This window comes from Aquila chrysaetos, chromosome 4 (assembly GCF_900496995.4).
Source record: "Aquila chrysaetos chrysaetos chromosome 4, bAquChr1.4, whole genome shotgun sequence".
Classification (NCBI taxonomy): Eukaryota; Metazoa; Chordata; class Aves; order Accipitriformes; family Accipitridae; genus Aquila; species Aquila chrysaetos.
In genome coordinates, this window is record NC_044007.1 from 70997648 (window position 1) to 71021334 (window position 23687).

A 23687-nucleotide genomic window follows, 5' to 3' on the forward strand; every position below is an offset into this window, starting at 1 on the left:
CACAGGGGGGATCGGATCTCTTGACAGAGACGGCTGCCTGGGTGCCGATGTCGCAAACATCCCTCAATGGTGTCTTCAGCCAGATGGACTGAAGCTCCCCAAAGTGTTGTTCCAGAGAATTCTGTGTGATCACTACAGTGTATGCATCATCAGTTCTTGTTGTTTATCTTAAACTGTAAGAAACACATCTTAACTGTGAATAAAAGACAGCCCCAATGTGCCCATCCTTCGATAGGCAGGAACGATTTCCACTGACTATATAAAATTATGCGTGGTTTGGTCAATTCCTTAATCGACAACACGAACTGCTTGGGGAAATCCCTGGCTGTGCACTGGATCCTTCACCCCAAGTGCTTAAGCAATATATCTAAACATCCAGATAGCGTCTATCAGCTTATGGAGCAGAGCTCCTGCGTATCAGGAGGAGCTCCCTGGGGGAACCTCTGGCGTGGCCCCAGCTGCTGGGAGAGCTCCTGCAGCCATCAGTCGGTTGTTTTGTTGTGAAGTGGCTGGCCGATCACCTCATTGCCAAGCTACCCTAAATTTCAGTGAGTTACTTCTTTGCAGATCCATCTGTTGTCTCAGCTATGCAGTGATTAGCTGGAGAGCTCCTGAACCAGGCAGTCAATTAAGGACTAAGTGGCTTTGGCATGCACACAGGCAAAGACTCCATATCCAGCTGCACCACGACTAGAACTACAGAGTAAACTTGAATTTCATCCTTTTATCACAGCAATAACTTAGATTCCTTTGATTCTGCCACAATACCTGAACTGTTGACCGCTGTTTCTGCCTTGTGTCCTCCACAGAGGAACACTCGCTATTTTCTCATCCTCACACGGGAGTGCTCAAAAGCATGATTTAAAGAGCAAGAGGCAACGGGTGGCTTCCCAAGAGCAAGACCTGTTGTCATGCCAGTGGTCTTCTGGCAGCTCCTATTTAGGCAAAAGGAGTGAGAGAAGGCCAGACCCTCTGGGCTGCTCTTCTTCACCCATGCCCCTTCTGGAGCATTTCGTAAGGAAGATTTCCCTTTTCCAGCACCCAGTCCAAGTTCTCTGAAGTCCAAAGTGTGGTTTGCATTTCTTTTTGTGTTGCATGCACCCAGGACAGCAGCCGTGTCACCCAACAGACAGACCAAACAGAACACGTGTTTTGCTTTTATTGAAAGCACAAGACGTCTTGCGGTGTTTCCTTACCTGTGTCTACACGTAGAAAGTCATACGAACACAGCTACTGCCCTGCGGGGTAGGGACTGGGGACAACTTAGCTGTGATGATGCGGGATGGGTAAATGCGAAGGATTGTGTCAAATACAAAGAGATTAAGGATCTTTTATGGAGGGAACAAGGACTTCCAGAGTGTCTGAACACTGTCCTAGAGCAGCTGGATTGTAGCTCTTCACAGAGGGCAGGAAGACAAGAAAATCCACACAGGGAAACAAAAAGGAGCTGACGTGCAGATGAGACATCTGAGAGATTCTGGAGGAAGGCAGAATACCCTGTGTAACAAACAGACAGAAGGCATCACCCCAGTCTTTCAGTGGGAAGGTCATCTTTAACCACTCCTCTTTAGTTAAAGCTGGTGCACTTATCTGTTTAACGATGCTGTTCTTTCCCAAGAAAGAAAAAACTTTCCAACATATTCTCTTCTCGGCACCAAGACCAAAACTTTTTACATGCCAATTTAAAAATTGGCCTATTTGTAAAAACTTAAAATTGTGCAGTTTGCTTGGAATAGTTGGAATAAAATAGGAAATTCCACTCCTCCCACCCACCTTGCCCAAGTTACAAAACAGTGCAGAAGTATGCAAGGGTTTTTATTAATTGTTATTGTTTGTTTAACAGGTGAGTGACTGTTTTCGTAACAAAAAAAGTTCATGAAATATTTTGAAAACAAATTATTAGTGCATTCTACATATATATGGGCATTTCCAAACAAATAACCAATCCAGAACAATAGCTGTTGGGCAATATAAATCTCACAATAGAACTTTTAACATAACAACCTACAAAGGGGGAATGTTGCAAAAATATGTAACACACCAACAAACATGAGTTTTGGTAGAAGCTAACAGGACTGGTGCTTCTAAACCAGTTACACACTTTTAGAAATCCTCCTCAAGTAACTCTTCGGTCTTAATATACTGACCTGCAAAGTGTTCATGAACAATAGTTCAACAATTAGTTGTGCAAATAATTGACACTTCTAAAAAAGTGAAAGCGAGTATCAAACATTTATTACATTGCATCCAACCCTGTACAATCGAGCATATGATGCTTCAACTTATATATTTATACCAAAAAAAGTGTTTTACTCTCTTGAGTACATTTTCTTTAAAACATTTTGAGTGATCAGTGACAAACTATGAAAAAAATGAAAAAGCATAAAGTGTTTGATCTTTTAATCCTAAGAACTCATGAATACGTACAAATTCAAGCCATGAATCTCAAACACATTGGCATTGATTCACTGGCTGCTGTTTGTCATCCGAGTTGCTTAACTGCCTGTACGTATGAAGTGTGCCACAGCTGTGTGGTCAGACACTTTCCACATCCTGAAGGAATTACACACAGGGTAAGTTATTCAAACTTAAATTTGTTTTACGGGGCATTTAGGGCATGTACATGTGGCCAGCTACAGCGGCTTGGCTCAGGCTGTCACACAATAGTAACTCGATTGTGTTCTCACCTCCCAACTCGCACATGCTTGGCATCCAGACAAACTTTGGCCTTTCTGGTGTTTGTGATGGTATCTCCTTTTTTTTTTTTCCCCCCCCAGGTCTGTCTATCTACTACAACTTTATTTAAAAAAAATATCAGTACATAACAGACTAATAAATCAATACAACAGTATAATTAGTACCACCAAGGCGAGCAAAATCACAACTGGAAAAATGAGTAGTTGGGAAACATGTATTCTGTTTAGGAATTTTACTTCATGTTAGATACTTTTGCTGAGTAACTGGATTAGGTTGCACACACTACTTCAAAAGATTTATCTGCTGTCTTCTGTGCCCAGACTGAAATGAAACCAGGAGGAAATACTAAGAGAAAAACCCGTATCTGCTGGAGGTCTCTGTTAAAATTGGATGGGCATTCACTTAGCTGGATTGCTTCCGAGCCATGCAGTAGCTGATTGCCTAGAGCAAACATGTTTGTCAAGTCTAGCCCTCAGTAAATAAAGAACTGCTAATTAAAGAACTGACAACCTACTGACACCAATCAAAGTCAAGGAACAGAGAAGACCAGATGTTATAAACAAAAGGGTAAACACTGCCCCTTTGAGGTCTAAGGCTGGATTAGAAAGGAGGAAGAAGAAAGAGTTATTCTCCAAAATACATGGCACATTTGAAAAAGAAGGTGGTTCCTACTGCTACAAGGACCCAAAGAATACTCAAAGTTTTAAGGGATTTCAAGCATGGAAATGCACTGTTTTCTTGGTCTTTGTTTGTTTGTTTGTTTGTTTGTTTTCATCTAGATCTGCTTATTTTACTGCACTAACTAAATTAAAAAGCCCCCTGTCTTTAAAGTTTGCAAAGCTTGTGTATCTGTAGGCTTTCACGGTCATGTGTATGTGAAGTGGTGAACCATAAGCTCAAACTTTAAGAGTCGTGGAAGAGTATACTTCAGTTCTGGGAGATCTGAGACGGTCAGAGAGGGAGGTAGTGGCTACCAGTGCAGGTTGCATTCAGGTTCCTATCTGCAAATAACAAACGGGACCTGTTCAGGGAACAGAGCCAGGTACAATGGCTGTAACCCACGAAGGTTCCTGCAAGCTAACCAGGCAGCAGCCAGTGCGCTGGGATGCAGAGGCAGCAGCACAGTGATGTCTATAATGGAAGCACACTGTTGGGTTACAACTAAAACCTTGACTGAGAAAAAAACCTAAGTATTCTTAACATATCTCCAGTATGATGAGAATGTAACTTTGAGTTTATACACTTCCTAGTATTCAAGCATGGATCCCTAGCTCCAATGAGACTTTCATGAATCTGTTTCTTCGTGTGTTATTTTAATTAGCATCTTTTGGATGTTTCATTCATAAAGTACTATTTCTATATTAAGCTGGAAGACAATGCAAGACTGATTAATTTGAAACAAGAACATACTATTCCCCCCCTCAGAATATTAATACATACATTTATACACACACACATTCACACATACATAATTTATATAAATGTATGTATATACACTTAGGATTTATGTGGCAAGTAGCTTGCTCAAACACAGTCTCTTCCAAACATCTGCTTCAGAATCAGTCTTGCTTAAACAAAACAAGCAAACTTAAAAAAAAAAATTAAAAAAAGATAGCATTGAGACATCATGTAAAACATCAGGGATAAGGAGTACAATGTGCTACCCCACTTGGGGGAGACAAATCACACTTCTCTGTTGATGGAGTATGACCATCAACTAGGTAAATCACTCTAAATTCTGTTTTGCTGCTTCTGATACCTATGGAAGCTGGCATCTCTCTATACTACACGGCAGCCTGGAATACAAACACAACAGAGTTTAAGAGCATGCACAGCTCACTGGAGCATCTGTTGTTAGACAGTGAAAGGAAAGGCACCGACACCGCACGTCCCATGCAAATACAAGTGCAAAAAGGAGGAGAAACGGAAACGCAGTAGGAGAATTTAACACCTTCAGACTACAACTGTGATTGTCCCTACTGTGCATGGTGGATCACGTGAAATCCCATTACTTCCCCTACTTAGCGTTTTCCTAACATGGCCTTTTCTGCCCTCTTGAACTTCTGTAGTTCAATAGCTAGTTCCCAATATCTCAGATACAGCCACATAAGTCTTCCATTTTGACTTTTGTTTCTGTTCAGCAGATTGCCACAGTAGTTATCATGTTTGAAAATATCTTTTAAGCCACTTTCCATATGTAGAGCCATAGCAACAGGATCAGTTGCTGCTTTAACTAGCAGATTTCTCTCTATTTCTAGTCTCTGGCCTCTGGGTACAACAAGGCTGCAGTAGATGTCCTGTCTTTCTTTGAGTCCCTCTTCAAATTCTTTTAGTACAATATTGGCTCTCTTTTGCCACTCTTCTTCCTTTGCCAGACAACTTTGATACAAGTTACCTTCTGCTCCTGAGCGCAAAAGGACTTGTTTTTCTCGCTCTAACTTCTCCTGCTCCTGTTCTAGGATCCTTCTTTCTTCTACTAGTTTGCGACTCTGGGACACAAGGGCTTCACGGTAACTCAGGGTTCTGTGGCGTTCCTTTTCAAGCTCCAACTCCAAATGAGCGACCGTGCGACGATTTTCTGTGATTATATCCCGGTATTTGGCTTCCAGCTCTTTTTGTAAAGATGAATGTTTTTTATAATATTCTTTTTTTTCTCTTTCTATTTCTTTTTGACATTCTCTGGTCCAGATCCAACCTATCACATATAAATGAGACTTCAGACATGCGTATAACACATATAACACTGATGGGTATGATGAATTAAGTATGATTCTAAAGAAGCTATTAAGTGGTAAAAAGCTTCCTTTCCTGCCCTCCCCAGTGATATTCACTTCTATTCACATGTCCCACAAAATGTATTTCTGTGGGCCCATGTTTCACAGCAAGTCACTTTAAATGACTATGTTTCCTTTGAAGTAAAATCTCTCCTAGTCTTTTATTGCTAATACACACACTTCTTGGATTAAAGAAGGAAAATAAAGTTATGGGAAAACTAACCGGAGGCTTCCAATGCAGGAACTAACTACACTGAGGACTTTTCAGGTCCAGTCAATAAATGTACATCCGCAGCTCCTTGGGTTGTTACCTTTGGGCTCTCTAGCACATCACATGCCCACTCTTCTGAGAGCGCCATGTAAATTGGAGCTTATTCAATATGGATTCAATTCCATGCGTGAAAAACGGCCGTTGCCCTAACGCTCTAAACAGTGCTTACCGTCACAAACGAGCAGACCAGAGGGAAACCCCAGATGGGGTATTACTTTATCACTGCACTGCTTCAGAAGTTCCCCTTTGGCGGGCGGGTGAGACCCCCGAGCGCGGCCGCGCACCCCAGCTCCGTCGGCCAGGCCCCGGGCGCTACTTACGGAAGGCGGCCAAGCCCAGCATGGGCACCAGCAAGGCGTAGTTCCATCTGCTGCCTTCATCCCCGGGCTCTCGTTGATTTGGCAGGATGTTCCAGTTGGGAGGATCATTTAAGTTATTCATGAAGGCACCTTAGACGTACGGGAGAGAAACGGGGCGTTACTCGGGCCGCTCCCACAGCCACCTCGCACCCGGACCACAGCTAACTCCGGGACGGGTATTTCTGCCCCAAGACCCTCAAACGGCGGCCCCGTCGCTCGGGGAACCCTGCACCGACCCTCCTTCGTCCAGCCACAGGCTCCCCGGCCTGCTCCCTAACTACCGGCCGGCCACCCCCCACGGGCCTCGGCGCTGCCGCTGTCACCGCCCACCCCCTTCCCCGTCCGGCGGCACGTTAGCCGCTGTTGTTGCCGCCGTCCCGAAGGGCTCCAGGTTTCCTCCGCGTTGCAGGCCGCGGCCCCGGCCCCGCCGACAGCCCGTGGCGGGGCGGGGGGGTCCCCGCAACGGGACAGACACCTACCGGGCCGCGGCGGAGCGTGGCCGCTGTCACTTACCTGCCGGCCCCGCCCCCTTTTCGGGCCGGCCCATTAGCCTAGGGAAAGAGGGGGGGAAGACGAGGGGGGGACAACGAACCGACTCGCCCGACCCCTAAGCGCTCCCGGTCGGCTGGTCCCGTCCCAGCCGGCTCAGATAGCGGGATGAGGCGGAGGTTTGGCGAGGAAGGGGACACACACACCACATAGAAGTACGCAGGCTCTCAACCTTTGAGCTCCTCCACCCCCCCTGCTCCTAGCACAATTGGTTTCTCCCGCCGAGCCTTGCGGGTAACGGAGCCGTCAGCGGCGCTCCGGCGCATGCGCCCTTGTTGGCGCCTGCGGGCCCGTGCGAAATGGCGGCAACGGTAGCGGCTTCGCGGAGCTTGGCGAAGCGCTGGCTGCGGCCGGCGGCGCGGGCGGTGAGTGCTTGTCCTCGGCCCGCTCCGCTCCGCTCTGCCGTCCCGGCGGAGGGGAAACGGTCAGGCCGCGGGGCTGGCGCGGAGAAGCCCCCTTCAGGAGGGAGACGGGCCGGCCGGGCCTGGGGACCCCCCCTCCGCGTCCCCTGCCGCTCCCCTCAGCCGCGGCGGGGGAGTGCGCCTGGTGCCGGCCGGGCTCCCCCCTTGCCTTGCCCCGCGGCCTGGTTCGCGGCGGCCCGTAGCCGGTGTCTCCCCAGTGACCTTGGCGGGGGAGCACCCGCCCCGGGGCGGGGAGCCGCGGCTGGGTTGCGGGAGCGGGGCAGGCCGGGCCGTGCGGGGCCGGGTGCCCCCTCGGCGGGCTCGTTCCCACCGGTTCTTTTTTTTTTTTTTTCCGAAGCGGGGCCGGCCTCGCTACTCGGCTCCTGGGGCGGGTTACTGGGTGGTAGCTGACTGTGGGCAGGGCCTGGCCGCTCCTCCTGGCTTGAGGAGCGAACGCAGTAGCCTTAGGCCGTGAGCGGGCTCCAGGAGGGATGGGAGAAGGCAGCGGGGACGGGACGTGGTGGGGAAGGGCTCTGGAAGAGGCCGGCGGGTGCAACACCTTCCAGCCCCAGCACCTGGGTAGAAAGCTTACTGCTGGCTGCTTCTGGACCTGTGTGGGAAGGTGGTGTATCTCTGCATGTTGCTTGAATCTGGCTAGTGGTTGCTTCCAGAAGCAGTGCTTCTTAAACGTTTGACTGTTTTGTTTTAGCTGATCCGTAAGCAGTCCTTAGCGAAGGGTTGTTTTCCTCCGTGGTGAAGTGGGAGTTTTCAGCTTCTTTCCACTGTTCTCACTGTGTGTGTCCGTAATGAGCTTAGGATTGCAAAAGATAAATGTGTGGGAAAAGGACCCTGTAAATGCAGCTGTAGTTGTCTCTGTCTTAAAAAGCAAGTGCAGGAGACAACCTGCTGGGAGGGAGAAAGACTTAAAGATTGTTATTATGTTTTAGATGGTGGTGAACTGGCTCTGGTTGGACCTTTAATTTCATAAGGGTGGTGATGTCCCTGGTAGCACAACAATTTAGGATTAGTGTGATCAGCGTTTACTTAAAATTTAGTGTAATGTCTTTTTCTGCTTTGTGGAATTCTTTTCAGACTCATTCTGAACAAAACTTATGGTGGCAGAAATTCATATGTATAACTTTAACAGAAAAGTGTATGTGGATGGGAAGAGCAGTTCTGAAAACTGTTTTCTCAAAGCTTAGATGTGAAAAGCAATCTGCTAAACAGTTGTGTGGTTTGGGTTTTTTTATAATGCATTTCCAGAGTCCTCTGATGCAAAATATATTTGATAACCGTTTATAGCAACTTCAGAAAATAACAAAGTTTTTTCAAATGAAATTAGTTGCAAGGCATTGTGGCAGAATTCTGACTGGAGATTGCAGCAGGCTGTTTACTCTGAGGGGAGGAAAAAAAAAAAAGGGGCTTTAGGGCATAGCCACAGGGGAGGTGGTTTGTGTTGTTTTTTCCCCCCTCAGTCATTTTCACTTTAAGCAATGCTAAGTATGTACAAACCTCTTCATTGTGTGCTGTCTTTACATGCAGTAAAGATTTTCTTTGTATTGCTTTATGCAATTACCAAGTGTATTGTTGCTCACCTATGAGAAATAATTTATTGCAGTAAAAAGAGCTGTACTGTTGCTGCAACAACATTTTGGAAAAAAGCATTAGGAGTATATGCTAGAGAATGCATGGTTGCTACGTTTAAAGAGTGCACTGTAGCCTGCCAGGTCAGTTAGAGTTCTGCTAGTCTGACTTGGGTTGCACTTGGCCTGTGAAAGCAGTTCTGCTGCAGAGAGGAAACCCCATTTTAGCTTGAGCTGTAGCTGTTGGGGAAAGCTGTTTTGCAGATAAATTGCATCTGATACTTAGGCTTCATCTGGCTGTCCGTGAACTAGTTGATCTGAGTCTGTATGTGAAATGTTAATGAAGATGATCAATACAGGAATTAAGATGGGCATGGAGTTGCCCCAAAGCGTGGTGACACAGCAGAGTGGAAGGGGGAGAGTAACTGCCTGGAGGAGGGTGCTCGCAGAACTCTTTGTGAATAGGTGTTAAGGCTGATCTTACTTGAAGATGGCTGTAAAATCCAGAAGTGTGTTAGCAAATATGATGACGCATTAGATTCACTGTTATGCAAGATGATAATTAGAGGAAGCTAGTATGAGAAATGATAAAACTAGGTCGAGGAAGGTGTACTGTAGTTCAGTTCTGGTATGGAGGAAGAGGGGAACGTTTGGAAAGGATAGGGAGGGAAGATCTGCTTGTTAGCATATTATAGGGTGATTGAACCATGAATATACCAGTTGCTGGAAAAGACAAATGTTACTCCAGTGCATTTTAGGACATATTTCAAATAGGGAAGTGCTGATGTCACTGCATGGGTCACTAGTATGGGTTTGTGTTGCTGTTCTCATCAATCATACATTCTCAGTTAGATGTGTTTTTCTGAACAGTGCAAAGAAGAAATACCAGGTTCCAAGAAATTGGGTATTTATACTGTGGAGACTAAAATTCTTATTCTTTTAACCTGTTAAAGCAAAGACTGGATATTGGGTAGGTTTGTGTGGTAGGGTTTTTTGGTTTTGGTTTTGAACATGCCAGGAGAGAGGGAATAATATTACAGAAGGGGAAAACTGTGCCCTTGTGCTTCATTTGGGTATTAATAAATGGTTCTAGATTGGCCACTAATTAATAGAGAATGAGAAAAAGAGAAATATAGCTGACTTTTGAAGCAATGATGAGCTGGAACAGCTTTCCCTACCACCTAACTTTTTTATCTTCATTACTCTTGACCACCTGAAGTAATTAAAATTCTGAGGTTTGCTTGATGTGAGAGGTATTTTCCATTAGTTCCTGTGGTTCCCATAAAGCTGTCTCCATCTTTGCTTACATATGAAAAAAAGTGTAAGAATACTACAGCATTAATTGCAAACATATTCTTCTGTCAGTGCAGCCTCAGATAGGTCTGGGAGACTGGTTAGCTTTAGTGATGTAAATAACATAGCCTGCAAGTAGCAGGGTGTCACAGACTGTTCTCTCATCCAGTCAAAACTTTTTTTTTTTCTGGTTATGAATGTAGGAAAGCTGGAACTTCATTGCATGTAGCTTTAAAATAAGTTGATACAATGTTCTCGTATATGTGTTATCAGTGGTGAGTAGAAGTTTGTTATAAATGTAGGGTAGCTGAGAATGCTGAAAGTCATCTTTGTGGAAACGTTTGTTGTATAATAGTTGTCTTGACTTCTTTCCACAGTGGCCAGCGGCATGCCAGACTCTTGCACGCAACTTGCACTTCACGGTCTATGGAAAGAAAAATGCTTCTACGAAGGTTTCTGATTCGGTATGTTTGTACTTCTTTATGTCTTAAGTAGCAGGTTAGAAAATACACATAATGCTTGAGACATGTGAAACAACCTGGTACTTGGCTTTTAGTGGAGTGTTGTGTTCAAGTATGTAGTGAGATTGAGTTGCTGAAATGCATTGCTTTTTTTTAATGATAGTTTCCACCCAAGACAGTACATAACAGATGTAGCATTTGCTTCAAGAGTCTATTAAGAACATGAAACCTATACTGCTTGTGTCTCCATGAAACTTAAGTTTGACCTACCTTGAAATATTTGTGATCATAACAAACTGATTTATTTTTCCAGATTTCTACACAATATCCAGTAGTGGACCATGAATTCGATGCAGTTGTTGTGGGTGCAGGAGGAGCAGGTCTGCGGGCTGCATTTGGTTTGTCAGAAGCTGGATTTAATACAGCATGTGTTACAAAGCTGTTTCCCACCAGATCTCATACCGTTGCTGCACAGGTGAGAAATGGGGTAGAACAAATGTTTAAAAAATGCCTGCTGTCAGAAAGCTGATTTGAATATGCACACAAACATCGTGTTTCAAGGCCACGCTTCCTTTTATAAATATTGCATATTTAGCTGAAACTACTTTGGAGGACAATACATGTTTAGATTCTATTCAGTGCTTTTTCACTGCATTCAGTGTAACTTTGCAATTCGTTGTGTTACACGAAACAGAACAAGATAAGAGTGAGTGTGAAACTGATAAATTGTGCAGGTTTTTCACAGCCACGTTAAATCTGACTTTACTGTATTTCTTGTACACGGAGGCATAAATGGTGTGTGACTTTTAACAGGAATGAGTAAAGCCTACTAAGGCTGTACTTCAGTAATATAATTCCAGGAAAATGGATTTTCATTTTCAGGGAGGGATCAATGCTGCTCTGGGGAACATGGAGGACGATAACTGGAGGTGGCATTTTTATGACACAGTGAAAGGGTCTGATTGGCTGGGTGACCAGGATGCCATACACTACATGACCGAGCAAGCCCCAGCTGCGGTGATAGAGGTGAGACTCACTGGAATTGATGTTGGCTCTAAGTATTTATAACACAGACTAGCTTCCAAAGAGATCTCCTTACTAGGAACATAGTAAAATAACTTGTTGGATTGTTATGCACAAGAGTTTCTGATGTGTTTGTTTGGGTTCAACAGCTGGAAAACTATGGGATGCCGTTCAGCAGAACTGAAGAAGGAAAAATCTATCAGCGTGCATTTGGTGGACAGAGTCTTCAGTTTGGAAAAGGAGGACAGGCTCACAGATGCTGTTGTGTTGCAGACAGGACAGGACACTCCCTCTTACATACTCTGTATGGCAGGGTAAGCAGCTGTGAAGCAAATTTGGCTTGGGTTTTTGTATTTGCAATTGATGATGTTTGGTTTTTTTTTTCTTCCCCCTGGAGGTTGGGGGGGGGGGGGAACCACCCACGTGTAGCTCTTCACATATGAATGAGGAATCCTGGGGAATGATTGAGAACAACTCTGGATTTCCTTCCTTCGGCAAAGTGGAAGGATGTAGCCTAGGTGATGCTTGGTTTTTGTTAGGAGTATGCAGAAATAGAATAAATTGAAAGATCGTAATTATAATGGCTCTCGTGAAGACAATGTTAATTGGCGTACGCTGTTAGCTTTGTGGCCTGTAGTAGTTCTTAACTGTTAATACTTTTGTGTCTGTTAACTAGACCCAAAGACAATTTATGTAAACCTTCCCCAAAGAACTTCTTTCAAAAAATCTGACACAGCAGCATTGGGGAACCCTGAAAAAAGGTACAAGGCAGTGTTTTATTTCACTCATCTTCAAACAGGGAGCAGGGGAAGCAAGAGGTGTAAATGCATGGTGGCGTACTGTGCGTTTCTGAGCTTGCTCTATGGCAAGTAAGTGGCTGGTGTTCCAGCATCTGTTCCTATCAATTCTACAAACCATAATTAAAGAAAGGTTTAGTTGTTTTAAAATGGTAGTGAGCTACTTGAAACCTGAAATTAAGTAGCTAGTAGCTAATGTTTTTTTATTTACTTAGTAGGTAGCTAATTGCTCTCCTTCAGGTTCACACTGTATGTGCTGCTGCAATATGAATGTTCAGTGCTGCCAAACGCTGGTCTGATCCTTGAGGGCATGAAAGAATGTTTGACTCGATGCCCGCTGCTTTTGCTGGTATACTAGGCTCCCGGAGATGTATTCTGCTTCTCTTCAAGAGGTTAAGTAAAACGTGCTTGTACATGTATCAAGCACCGCAGCTGACTAAAGTGTTGCCAAATGTAGAGGGAAATAACAAGTCTTGCTGACTAGCTATGACTTCTCAGAATTAAGTGGTTTGATAACCACTCGTGTCTCTTTAAGCTAGAATAGATTCATTGGCAAATTTTTACAAAGATTTGTGAGGAAACTGGCTTCCCTGAGAGTTGGTGGGAGTGGTTTTTATCCTGATACAGCCTGTATGCATTGACAGTTTTGAAGAGAGGTTACTTTGGTTTCTGGATTTTTCTTAAAGTTCCTTTTTTTATTTTCCTCCAGTCTCTAAGATACGATACAAGCTACTTTGTTGAATATTTTGCCTTGGACCTACTTATGGAAAATGGAGAATGTCGTGGTGTTATTGCCCTTTGCATAGAAGATGGCACTGTACATCGTTTTAGAGCAAAGAACACTGTCATTGCTACTGGGTAATGTAATGTTTATGTTTAAGGACAGATACTTGAGTGTGCTACTAGTTGGAAGTCTGTGTGTTTGTACATGTATTTGAATCCACAGTGTAGAGATGCCATGTTGGCTTGAAAAACATAACTTACCTGTTTGTCTGCTTTCCCCACTTTGATCAAAAGTAATATAACTGAATTCAGTCATTCCCCCTGAAAGAAGGCAGCTTATTACTTTTGTGACCAAGTATAAATTTAATATGAGGTCTAACTTTGAATTCTAGAACAATGACTCAAAGACGAAATGTGCAAGAGCAGTATGTGTGATCCAAATGGTCTGAGATTTTTAAAAAGTGCTGTTTAAAGCAGAGATTGTTGCAATACTACCAATGTGTATATATCTGTAGGGTTCCGAGTTTCCTGTAGGAAACAACTTTCTTCAAAATTTGGGAGAATCTGTTACACTAAGATACCAATATTGTAAGTCTGATTGTTGTAGGATGAAATTGTCGGATGAGTGTAACTTAACATTACTTGGTTGCAAAAGTTTGTATACCTTTATTAGAATGCTATATGTGTTAGAACGCAATAAGCAGCAAAAGTCCCTTATCTGTTTCAGTGTGACAGATATGTTTAAAGAGCATAGCAAAATAATGGCGTTCGGTTGCCTATATAATTTGGCTTTATTAAAGCTGAGGCTGTTTTCGTACTTGAGTACTTTGAGGTACATAAAATATGTAGATTGATACCTCTTCTGAGAGTTTGTCCTGAAATTGGGGGTATTTGCAGTGCTCAATAACATTGGAAGCTAACATGTTTGTTTTAGGCACAAGAATTCTCTTTTAATACCTAATTTTGGGCAACTAGGTTTTGAAATCTAGAAATATAAAATCAGGGTGGTGTTGAGGACTTAAACTATTGTTATATGCTATTTTTGATAAAACTGCTAAGTAATAGTTCAAATCGAGTTTAATGCTATTGGGTTGTATTGAGAGAACTTCCTGAAGTAACTTTTTCTGGCAAAAAGGCTTCTGATATTAACCTAACTATCCTGCTTTGGAACTGTTATTCTTTTTCTTGGACCTTCTGTCACCAGCTGTTTTTTAAATACAGTTGAGCATAACAGGACAATACCAATTTTCTTTTCTTTTCTTTGAACTTAGTACAGGCGACGGCAAAACTTAGGCACCTTGCTTATTAACCCTCTGCTCTATTTCCACTATTGTGCAAAGAGCATAGCTGAGTGGTATGTTCTGGTGATACTTTTTTGACTGCTAATTCTGTTAACTTTTGTGTCCTGTAGTGGGTACGGCCGCACTTACTTCAGTTGTACATCTGCTCATACTAGTACGGGTGATGGCACTGCTATGGTCACGCGAGCTGGTCTTCCTTGCCAGGACTTAGAATTTGTACAGTTTCACCCTACAGGTACAGAATATGAAATAATACAGCGTTATTTTTAATGATTAGAACAGATTGGGGTTTTTGTGTTGTTTTAAAATGTGCTCAAATCAGTTTGCACTTTCTGCAGCACTTCATTAGTTGCTTGTGACAGGTGTTCAGACTTGTCTGCAACTGCTGTGGAATATAAATTTGAGAGTAAGACACAATATGAGAGAGATGTCTCAGCTGTTCTAATGTAAAGGCCAGTGTTAAGTATTTTAAGTTGCTGTCTTTACCATACTAAGAGGTTTTATGAATTCTGAGTTGAAACCACTTCACCTCTTTAAACTTACATTTCCTCTCGTCTTTAATATTTTGAAGAGTTTGATATTAGATACAGGAGCAACAGGATAGATGCAAATGTTAAGGAGTTGTATACCAGAATCTTTTGTGGAAGTGGGGTAGTTGAAGTAAAGGTATATATTTAGGACTGCAGTTTTATAGCAGAGGATCAGGATCTAAACTGTGGACAACAGTGGTCACAGACTAAAAAGTGAAGATCTGCTTTTTTGGTTGTAGCTAAATGAATGCTCAGTTTTAACTTGTGATAAGTGGTGATTTTTTTAATTGTTCACTTAGTTTTACAATGTTATCCTTGTTATGTCATAGAGATCCAATGTTGATTCGACTTAGCTAAGGTTTTTCTAGTCAAAGAAGCTTCATTACTTGTCTGAGAATTCCATAGCTTTTCACATAATTATCAGGTGCATGAATTGGTTGTCATCATAGAAAACAAAAATGCTGAGTGCTGAAGGCTGACAGGTAGGCCTTCCTTCTCCAAAGGAAAAGAAGACTTATTGAGTAGGCTTTGACATTCCACACAATTGGAAGCTGTCCTGTACTGCCTTAGCACAGGAGAAGAGGGAACAAAGATGAGCAAACTGGCCTTGAGATAATCAGCTTCTGGTTTACTTAAAGATCTTGAACAAAGTAATTCCTGAAGGTCTACAAAATCTTTGTAAAAGTCTCCTTACCTGTTGCCGGGTGCAGATCTCTTCTAGTTCTAATATTTTAGATACCATGGGTGTTCGAAATCAACTTGCTCACCTTCCAGGAAGAGCGTTTGAAAGGAATAACAATACTTGTTTCTGAGCAGTCTTGAGTCTTGGGAGACAGTTACTAGTGTTATGATTAAGGTGGAATAAAATCTATCCCTGTGACTTGTTTGCATTATTTTAAGGCAACCTTGATTGTTTTGTTCAGTCCTGGTCATCCCGATTATGAAGCTGGTGAGAGAATATCTCATTTGATGGTTATTTTCTTTCTTGACAGGTATCTATGGGGCTGGCTGCCTTATAACAGAAGGCTGTCGTGGAGAGGGAGGTATTCTAATTAACAGTCAAGGTGAAAGATTCATGGAGAGATACGCACCTGTTGCTAAGGATCTGGCTTCCAGGGATGTAGTATCTCGTTCTATGACCATAGAAATCCGTGAAGGAAGGTTAGTTAAATATTCTAACAAAGCTGCAGAATGAATACTTAATCATACTAGACTATATGTGGTACAATGTGATAAACACCTCATAATTCAGTGGAGTGAGCTTTAATAACTGTTAGCTGAACACTGCGTGTAGGGAAAAAATTTTGCTTGTTAATTCCTAATGATACTAAAAGGGAACACAAGATGTTAGCAGTATCCTGTTTGAATTTGGTGCCTCTAGAGACACTTGCTCAAACAAGTTTAATGTATATGCTCTTAACTGCAAACAATGGAAATAATTTGGTGCTCTGTTCTCTTGATTAATTATCTTCAATTCTTAGATATTTCTGCAGGGATACAGTGGTTTAAAGTCTGAAGTACTGTGAATTATTCTGAAAAGAAAGCTGGGAGGTGAAAACTACATGTAAATTCTGATAGGTTCAACACTTTTCAAATATGCTAGATATTCATTTTTGTCAGATAACCTTTGAAAAAATTAAAGTCAGAATTTTTCATAAATGAAACAAATTGGATTAGAAATATTACTGGTGTTTGCAGAATTCCTGTTATGTGTTCCAATGTTGACTTGGTTTTTTTGTGGTAGGGGTTGTGGTCCTGAAAAAGACCATGTGTACTTGCAGTTGCACCACCTACCACCACAGCAGCTAGCAACCCGTCTCCCAGGAATTTCAGAAACAGCTATGATATTTGCTGGAGTTGATGTCACTAAAGAGCCTATTCCTGTTCTGCCTACTGTGCATTATAATATGGGAGGTATTCCTACTAACTACAAAGGACAGGTAAGTAATAGATCACTTCTAGGATTTTTTTTTTTTTCCAACCTGATAAAAGGAAATGATTTTCCAAATACAAAAGCATTAATGTTTTTCATAAATGTAAGGATGCTGAGTAAGATTAGCTTAATAATAATATTATAATAATGATGTCAGAGTACTTAAAACACACAGTCTGGTTTGTTTTTGTCAATAACTTGAGAGCCATGTTACAGCCCATCTGGAGATGAAGAAATGCCTAAATTGAAGTTACTGTCATGTCTGACAACAATTCTCTTGTTTATCAAGTTGGTGATAATATGTAGTTGAACAGGGATCAAACTAGGGCTCTATTACAATCTGTAACTGCAGTTAATGTATATTAATTCTCTGTACCTCATGTAATCTCTACACTAAAGCAGATTGCTTCAGCTCATACTAGTTAGAAGTCAATGTGATGGTGTCAGGTGAATTTTTCTGTTTCAGTGTATTGTACTTGTTAATTTTCAATGTAAAATTTTGCCTTAGAAATGTGTGCAGATCAGACTTTCTTCCTGTGCTTTTCTGACTTGCTGCAGAATTGTGATGAAGAGCACATGGTTCTGTTTCATCACCATAACTAAAGAAATCTTAGGTTTTACTGCCATCTCTATTTACGTAGCATTGCTACTTACACTTTAGAACTAAGGTATTTATTGTTTTAGAGTTGGAGAAGACTTCAGATTGCTGTGTTTCATCCTTACATGCACATGGCCTTTGCAAATACGGAGGTTTGTGCTGTTATAAACTGTTTAAGAAATGAGTATTAATTGACTGTCTGAAATGATAGGTGATCACACATGTGAATGGTGAGGATAGAGTGGTACCTGGTTTATATGCTTGTGGGGAAGCAGCCTCTGCATCTGTCCATGGCGCAAATCGACTTGGAGCAAACTCACTTCTGGATTTGGTGGTCTTTGGCCGTGCTTGCGCCCTTACTATTGCAGAGACATGCAAGCCTGGTAAGTCTCACTTTATTTTAGACATTTGCCTTTATGATTTCATTTCTGCCCAACAAAGAGTTGTTGCTACCTAATTCAAATTCAGAATGCTAGACATACACTCTTATTTGTTAGAAAAGGCAGAAATCGGTGTTTATGCTTTTTATAGGCATGTTCTTTGTGATGCAACTGCTTGTCACTAACATTTGCTTTGTGAGTTGATCATCTTAAAACTGGAACTGGGTCAATGCTATTGGCAAAAACACTTGAGATTTTTCACAGACTAGCAAAACAGAATATTGAATTATGAAGACTGATTTCTCTACATGCTGCACTGTATCTTCTACATCAAAATGTACAAAATGTATTATAGTGGAATTTGCTGCCACCTTGTTGATATATAAGGTGGACTGCATATGCAAATGGTAAGAGATAGATACTAAAAATCATACCATCTCATCCCCTATATGTGGATTATCACTGCTGAATGTTATTTTTAAATAATCTCGTTCAGCAACAGTTAGTGAGCTGAAAAAAAAACCCCCACCCAACCAACAAAATACTGTGAGAGGCAGTTATATTGCCAGAGCAGCTGAAGTCCAGAAGTAGTCATCTGTTTTCTCATTGCTTAATGTCCAAATTAATAAGACTGGTTTTTTTTCAGTCTGACTGTGCACAAGGTACACAGAGTAATGGTTCTTGATGGAACCAGCTTGGATCTAGCAATGCCAATTGGCTCTGGCTTTGTGCAAACACTTATTTGGATCAGTCTTTCTGTGACTCCTTTGAGTTTGAAGTTGCAGGAGGGTTTTTATTAGTCTGAATGCAAAGCTACACGAGAGGTGAAGTGTGCTGGTAAGATGCTGTGTTTGGTTTGTTACCCAGTAACAGATGGGTTCCAGTATTAGAGGCAAGATGCAGAGCTCATGTAACTGCCAAGCTTATTGACTGGTCCCTGGTCCCTTAATGGGCCCAAGAGAGTGTGGGAGGTCTGGTGGTGAGGAGACAAAGTATTAAGGGAAGGTAGTAAGGAGCCACGAGCATGACTTATTCTATAGTCAGCATCAAGTGCTGTTTTTAAGGAATTAACAGCAGAATTTAGCCAAACCTATAAATTCCCTACTAACTGTCACAGGAAAGAATGTGATTCATATATTCTACTGAGAACTCTATTTTTAAGTGTAAGGATACTATTGGTGGGAGTTCAGGAAAATTACAGTTAACCTGTACCTCGGAGGAAGAAAACAGGTTCCGTTTTAGTCAAATCTGACTTTTAGTAGTTGCTAGTCTATGAAACTGACAAACCAAAACCAGTCACCTACTAAACTTACTGAAATTTTCTTATTAGGAGAGCCAGTTCCCTCCATTAAACCAAATGCTGGTGAAGAGTCAGTTGCTAATCTTGACAAATTAAGATTTGCTAATGGAACTGTAAGAACTTCAGAAGTGCGACTTAACATGCAGAAGGTAAGCCTGGTGAAGCTCTCAAGTATGAGGTGTGAGAAGCTGCAAGCAGCAGGGGGCTTGGTCCCTTTGCGAAGTACACTTCAGGATTTGGTTTGCAGAAGTAAAAAAAGCAGTGTGAGAAGATTGGTTGTGCGCAGTAAAGGCTGTATCAGTTTTGTTAGTTTCTTCTTCCCTTCATGGCTATTCCTCTTGCATAGTTTACCCACTGTATAATAGGGTGGGGTTTCCTCTGGGATGAGCAGAAGAATATTTTTTCTTCAGGCTGCAGATGGGTTTGAAGTCAAAACAGCTCTGTATCAAGCTGTTGGAACTAATGAAGTCATGTGGGATATTATGCATACATGGCATATGAAACTGATTTTGTTTTACTGTCTTGCAGACAATGCAAAACCATGCTGCTGTATTTCGTACTGGTTCTGTACTCCAAGAAGGCTGTGAAAAGCTTAGCCAAATTTATAGTGATCTGGCTCACCTAAAGACATTTGACAGAGGTAACTTGATAGCAAACAATCCACCTTGGCCAGAGTACTCTCTGGGAAAAGTGTTGTGTTTGGTTTTTTGGTTTTTTTTTTTTGTCTTCTGTAAACCACCTTATGTGTTTCTTGAAACTTTGGCTAAAGACCGACCACTTTGAACCTTTCAAAATATTTTGTAGAGCCCTACTTGCCAAACATGGTAATCAGTAACGTACTAGATCTTACTGGTTGTTTTCTGGCTGCATACTCTTTCAAAGAAGCAGAGACTGAAATCAGATTTAACTGTATAAGGTACTAACTGCTGTTCTTTCATAACATGATATGAAGTTATTCACATACTAAGATGAACTTTGTAAGTGTTGTCCGAAAAGACCAGGGAGTTGCAAAAAGATAAGACTATTCATAGGTCGACCACTTCAGTTTTCACTCTTCAGCTGAGCAGATAGTGCTGCATACAGATACTGGCATATCTTGCAGTGTATCTTAGGAGAACTTGGTTAGTTAAGTACAACTGGTGAGGTACCTTTTTGTCCACTCACGTGTATTTCTCTCCAACTACTGCTATTCGACATGTATCCTAACACTGAAAGTAGAACTGGCTTTCTTGGACAGCTCTCACCAAGCATCAAGAAAAGTGTTACAATAGCTTAGAATGTAGGGATCAAAACGAAGATACATTCATGTAAGTGAACTTGGGTCCACCTTGGAGATACTTAAATGAAGAAGAACCTTGTATAACTAGCAGGTTGGTTTGTTCCCCCCCCCGACCCCGAGGGTGGGAAGGAAGGGAAAGCCCTGTTGTCTGGATCTGCTAGGGATCTACTTAAAGAGCTACCATGTAGCCAGATCTTGTGATCCCAAATGAGGTATGGGAACTGAGTTGTAGGTATGGTACAAAGCAGGCAAGAATCCACAGTGTAGTTTTGTCTCGGCAGTACACACGCAACAGGGTCACCTGGTAGAACTACTGAATTTTTCTAAGATTCATTATGACTGTTAGGGTGTAAGAATTGTTACTGTGCCTTGCAGGCAATAGTGAATAATTCAGTACTGCAGAGTACTGTGACTGCAGTAGGTGGAGCATTGGCTAGTTCAATTCTAAGTATCAGCAATAGGACACAAGTAAACTGAGGAATAACTTGTTTGTAGAACATCTTCCATAGTATTTTAATATCTTACTAGGTATTGTGTGGAACACTGACTTGGTGGAGACCCTGGAACTGCAAAACCTGATGCTTTGTGCTCTACAAACCATTTATGGTGCTGAAGCTCGCAAAGAGTCCCGGGGTGCTCATGCCAGAGAGGACTATAAGGTATAAACATTTTCTGTGACCTGGATGTAGGATTGAATTTTCTTGTTACGTGTCCTCAGATGGATTATTTAAAAGTTGTAATTTCTTCAAAGTACAGTCTTTAGAGTCTTGAGTTAAGACTAGTGTAGTATTTGTTTTGGGTCACATCTGTTCCATTTTATCTGTTCTTATTTGTTATGTATAAAATGACCGATGCATGCAACATTGGGTTACGGTCTTGAGAGAAGAGTTGTTCATCTTGTTGTTCAGATGTGTGCATCTGAATGATTAGAGAGGTCTAAACCAGGACTATAGTAATAATAAGGTCATGAATGCATAAACAGGACTGCAAGCAGAGTAATTGTCCTATGCAGGGAACATTACCTTAAAGCCCTTGTTAAGCCTCAGTATTTAAGATTTGACATAGGCAGTGTTAAGATAAAGCTTGTCTATTAGGAGACACATTGTATTACAGTTGTAATTGGAATGCAACTAATCATGAGGTGGTAAAGTGATTTGCAGATGTAATTTCTGGTCTATACCAACCTAATTTTCTCCTTAGTTACGGATAGATGAGTTTGACTATTCTAAGCCGCTCCAAGGCCAACAGCGGAAGCCATTTGAAGAGCACTGGAGAAAGCACACCCTTTCGTATGTGGACATCCCATCTGGGAAGGTATGTTGAGCCTGATGCTTGAGGGTCTTTCTCACGGTCAGACAGCTGCTTTCATACACAGCTCTTGATATCATGATAATACTGCAAATGATTGTCACTGTCTGAGGTACCTGGTACAGTTGGAGCAAGTATACTAATGTGGGAGAAGTTACTGTTGATCTTTGGGAAATGACTTTGCAATTTGAGCTGGAATTGTTTTTCCCCTTGCCTCGGGCTAGTTCAAAAGCTTTTTTCTTTTCCTCTGATGGTGGCAAAACCTGTTGTTGGTGTTTAGCATAAAGTTTTTGTGGTATTTCAAAGATAGAACTGAAATCTGACCTATAAAAATCTTGAGTGTTTTTTTGTTTGTTTTTTTTATCCCATACTCTGAATACTCTTTGTTTCCTCTCTCCCAGTTTCAGCTTCCTTGAACCTAGTTTGAGGACAAGTGAGAACACTTCGCTTCCTGAATAGCTGCTGAGGATGGAAAGATAGAGTGACACAGTTCTGTCTCCTAACTGACCATTGTGTTCTCTATCTTCCAAGCCTTTCCTAGCTTAAAGAACTAGGAACTAGCAATCTTAGCCAAAACTTTACTTTTGTCCGAAAGGCCTTTTTTAAAGTAGTAGTCTTCTGATACCATTTCTGGTCAGGCTTTGCTTCTAAGGAATCAGTCCATGGTAACTTGGTGGACCTTAAATGTTCTTTGTAGGTTACTAACTTCATTTTCTATGGAAGGAAAAGAATAATGGAGAAATTAGCTTAACATCAATGCAGTTGTTCAGTTATCTGTGTTATTTGGTCATTCTTGTTAGCTAGGCTGTCTTGTATCTAAACAAGATGTTTGTCTTAAAGTTCTTTGTTCTCTTTTAATTTAGGTTACCTTGAAATACAGACCTGTGATCGACAGAACTTTGAATGAAGAAGACTGCTCAACTGTGCCGCCTGCTATTCGCTCATACTAGTAACTTACATTTAACTTGCAGTCCCCTCCCAGAGGGGGTTAGTGTATATAAGCATAGCACAAGCAAATCAAAATAGTATTGTCACTCTCAATTAATGGAAAATGCTGACTAAATGTTTCTCCAGCTTGTGTTCTGCTGTGGCTTACTGTACAGTTATGAAAATGGAATGCAGGACAGCTTATGTTCTTTCACCCATCTGTCAAAACTGACAGGGAAAACACAGAATGTGTCTAAATAAAATGATTGGAAGTCTTGTATTTGTATTTGCTTGAGTGTGCTGTTATGTATATAATTACAGTGCTTTTATTTTGAATGTATAATTATTTCCATATTTTAAGAACAAGAAATGCATTGCAATAGTTTTAGACAAGATTGAGATGCTGAGTTTTATGATACAGGGACTTAAAATTAAGTGTCATAATTGCTGACTGTAAGTAACATGAAAGAAAAGGAGATGATGCACTAGTAATTACAACTTTATTAAAATTGTCATATTGTTGTTTTATTGAAAGAAACAAGATACTTCTACTCCAGTTACTTCTTCTAAAATATACCATGAACAGAATATATTCTTAATAGCTCACCTCTGCTATCTCTGGAACTGCTGAAGCCATTTTAGTGGTGTGTCCTCTGTGTGTATTTCGTCGACTGTCTTTTCTCTCAGAGGAGCCAAGGGCAGTTTTGCAGAAGACTTACCTAAGTGTTAAAGCTTACCTGGCTTGAACCTAATGTGCTTTAGTGTCAAGATGTAACTTGTAAGGCATCAATAGAGCAGTTTCTAACAGCGTTTCTATGAATAACTCCCCATTCTTGGAGGACTGAAGTGTAATTCAATGGAGCGTTTAATTTTTGACCATTTTTTTGTTTTCTCAACTGCTGACTGTTGGCTGTTGTTGGAAAAAAATGAATGTTGGAAAAACTGGAATGTTGCTGGCTGTGGTTGGAAAAATTGAATACACCATATTTCACTCTGGCAGCAGTGTTTCTGTACCTTGCACCAGGGAGTGGGGACTGGACTGAGAAACGAAGCACTACCCTTGCGTGGGCTGGAAGGGAAAAGGGCCCTGACTGTTGTTAAGGGGGGAGGAAGTAACGTTCCATACATCTTTCACAAGATTACAATAAAGCAGCATAAACTAACGCCATTCTCCCCCTCCTCTGGAAGTTGCTGTTCCGG

General features: G+C 41.7%; 2 protein-coding genes across 5 annotated transcripts; one reads left to right on the top strand and one right to left on the bottom strand.

Moving 5' to 3' along the window:
* Window positions 1–1798: 1798 nt before the first annotated feature.
* On the bottom strand, window positions 1799–6753 carry CCDC127 (coiled-coil domain containing 127). 4 transcript variants are annotated; one of them, XM_030012427.2, is made up of 3 exons: window positions 6615–6753; window positions 6063–6192; window positions 1799–5392 (listed from the first exon to the last, which is right to left on the bottom strand). In XM_030012427.2, exons 2-3 carry the CDS (start codon window positions 6181–6183, stop codon window positions 4719–4721), a joined length of 795 nt encoding a protein of 264 aa, XP_029868287.1. In that variant the 5' UTR covers window positions 6184–6192; window positions 6615–6753; the 3' UTR covers window positions 1799–4718. The 4 variants fall into 4 exon arrangements, with proteins under 4 accessions (XP_029868287.1, XP_029868286.1, XP_029868289.1 ...); XM_030012426.1 differs by having other exon boundaries at window positions 6581–6619; XM_030012429.1 differs by lacking the exon at window positions 6615–6753 and adding an exon at window positions 6432–6574 and having other exon boundaries at window positions 6063–6191.
* A 143-nt stretch (window positions 6754–6896) lies between these two features.
* On the top strand, window positions 6897–23483 carry SDHA (succinate dehydrogenase complex flavoprotein subunit A). Its single transcript, XM_030011945.2, has 15 exons — window positions 6897–7015; window positions 10305–10391; window positions 10702–10863; window positions 11271–11414; window positions 11561–11725; window positions 12918–13066; window positions 14343–14467; window positions 15755–15923; window positions 16507–16702; window positions 17505–17676; window positions 19004–19122; window positions 19502–19613; window positions 20781–20911; window positions 21453–21566; window positions 22424–23483. Exons 1-15 carry the CDS (start codon window positions 6950–6952, stop codon window positions 22508–22510), a joined length of 1998 nt encoding a protein of 665 aa, XP_029867805.1. The 5' UTR covers window positions 6897–6949; the 3' UTR covers window positions 22511–23483.
* The last annotated feature ends 204 nt before the right edge of the window (window positions 23484–23687 follow it).

Bases quoted from the DNA above. Each gene is read 5' to 3' on its own strand.
- CCDC127 (XM_030012427.2), bottom strand. From the start codon at position 6,183: ATGAATAACTTAAATGATCCTCCCAACTGGAACATCCTGCCAAATCAA. The intron at 5,393-6,062 runs GTAAGTAGCGCC...TATATGTGATAG, and splicing joins GCTGGGCTTGGCCGCCTTCC to GTTGGATCTGGACCAGAGAA.
- SDHA (XM_030011945.2), top strand. From the start codon at position 6,950: ATGGCGGCAACGGTAGCGGCTTCGCGGAGCTTGGCGAAGCGCTGGCTG. The intron at 7,016-10,304 runs GTGAGTGCTTGT...TTCTTTCCACAG, and splicing joins TGCGGCCGGCGGCGCGGGCG to TGGCCAGCGGCATGCCAGAC. The intron at 19,123-19,501 runs GTAAGCCTGGTG...ACTGTCTTGCAG, and splicing joins TGCGACTTAACATGCAGAAG to ACAATGCAAAACCATGCTGC.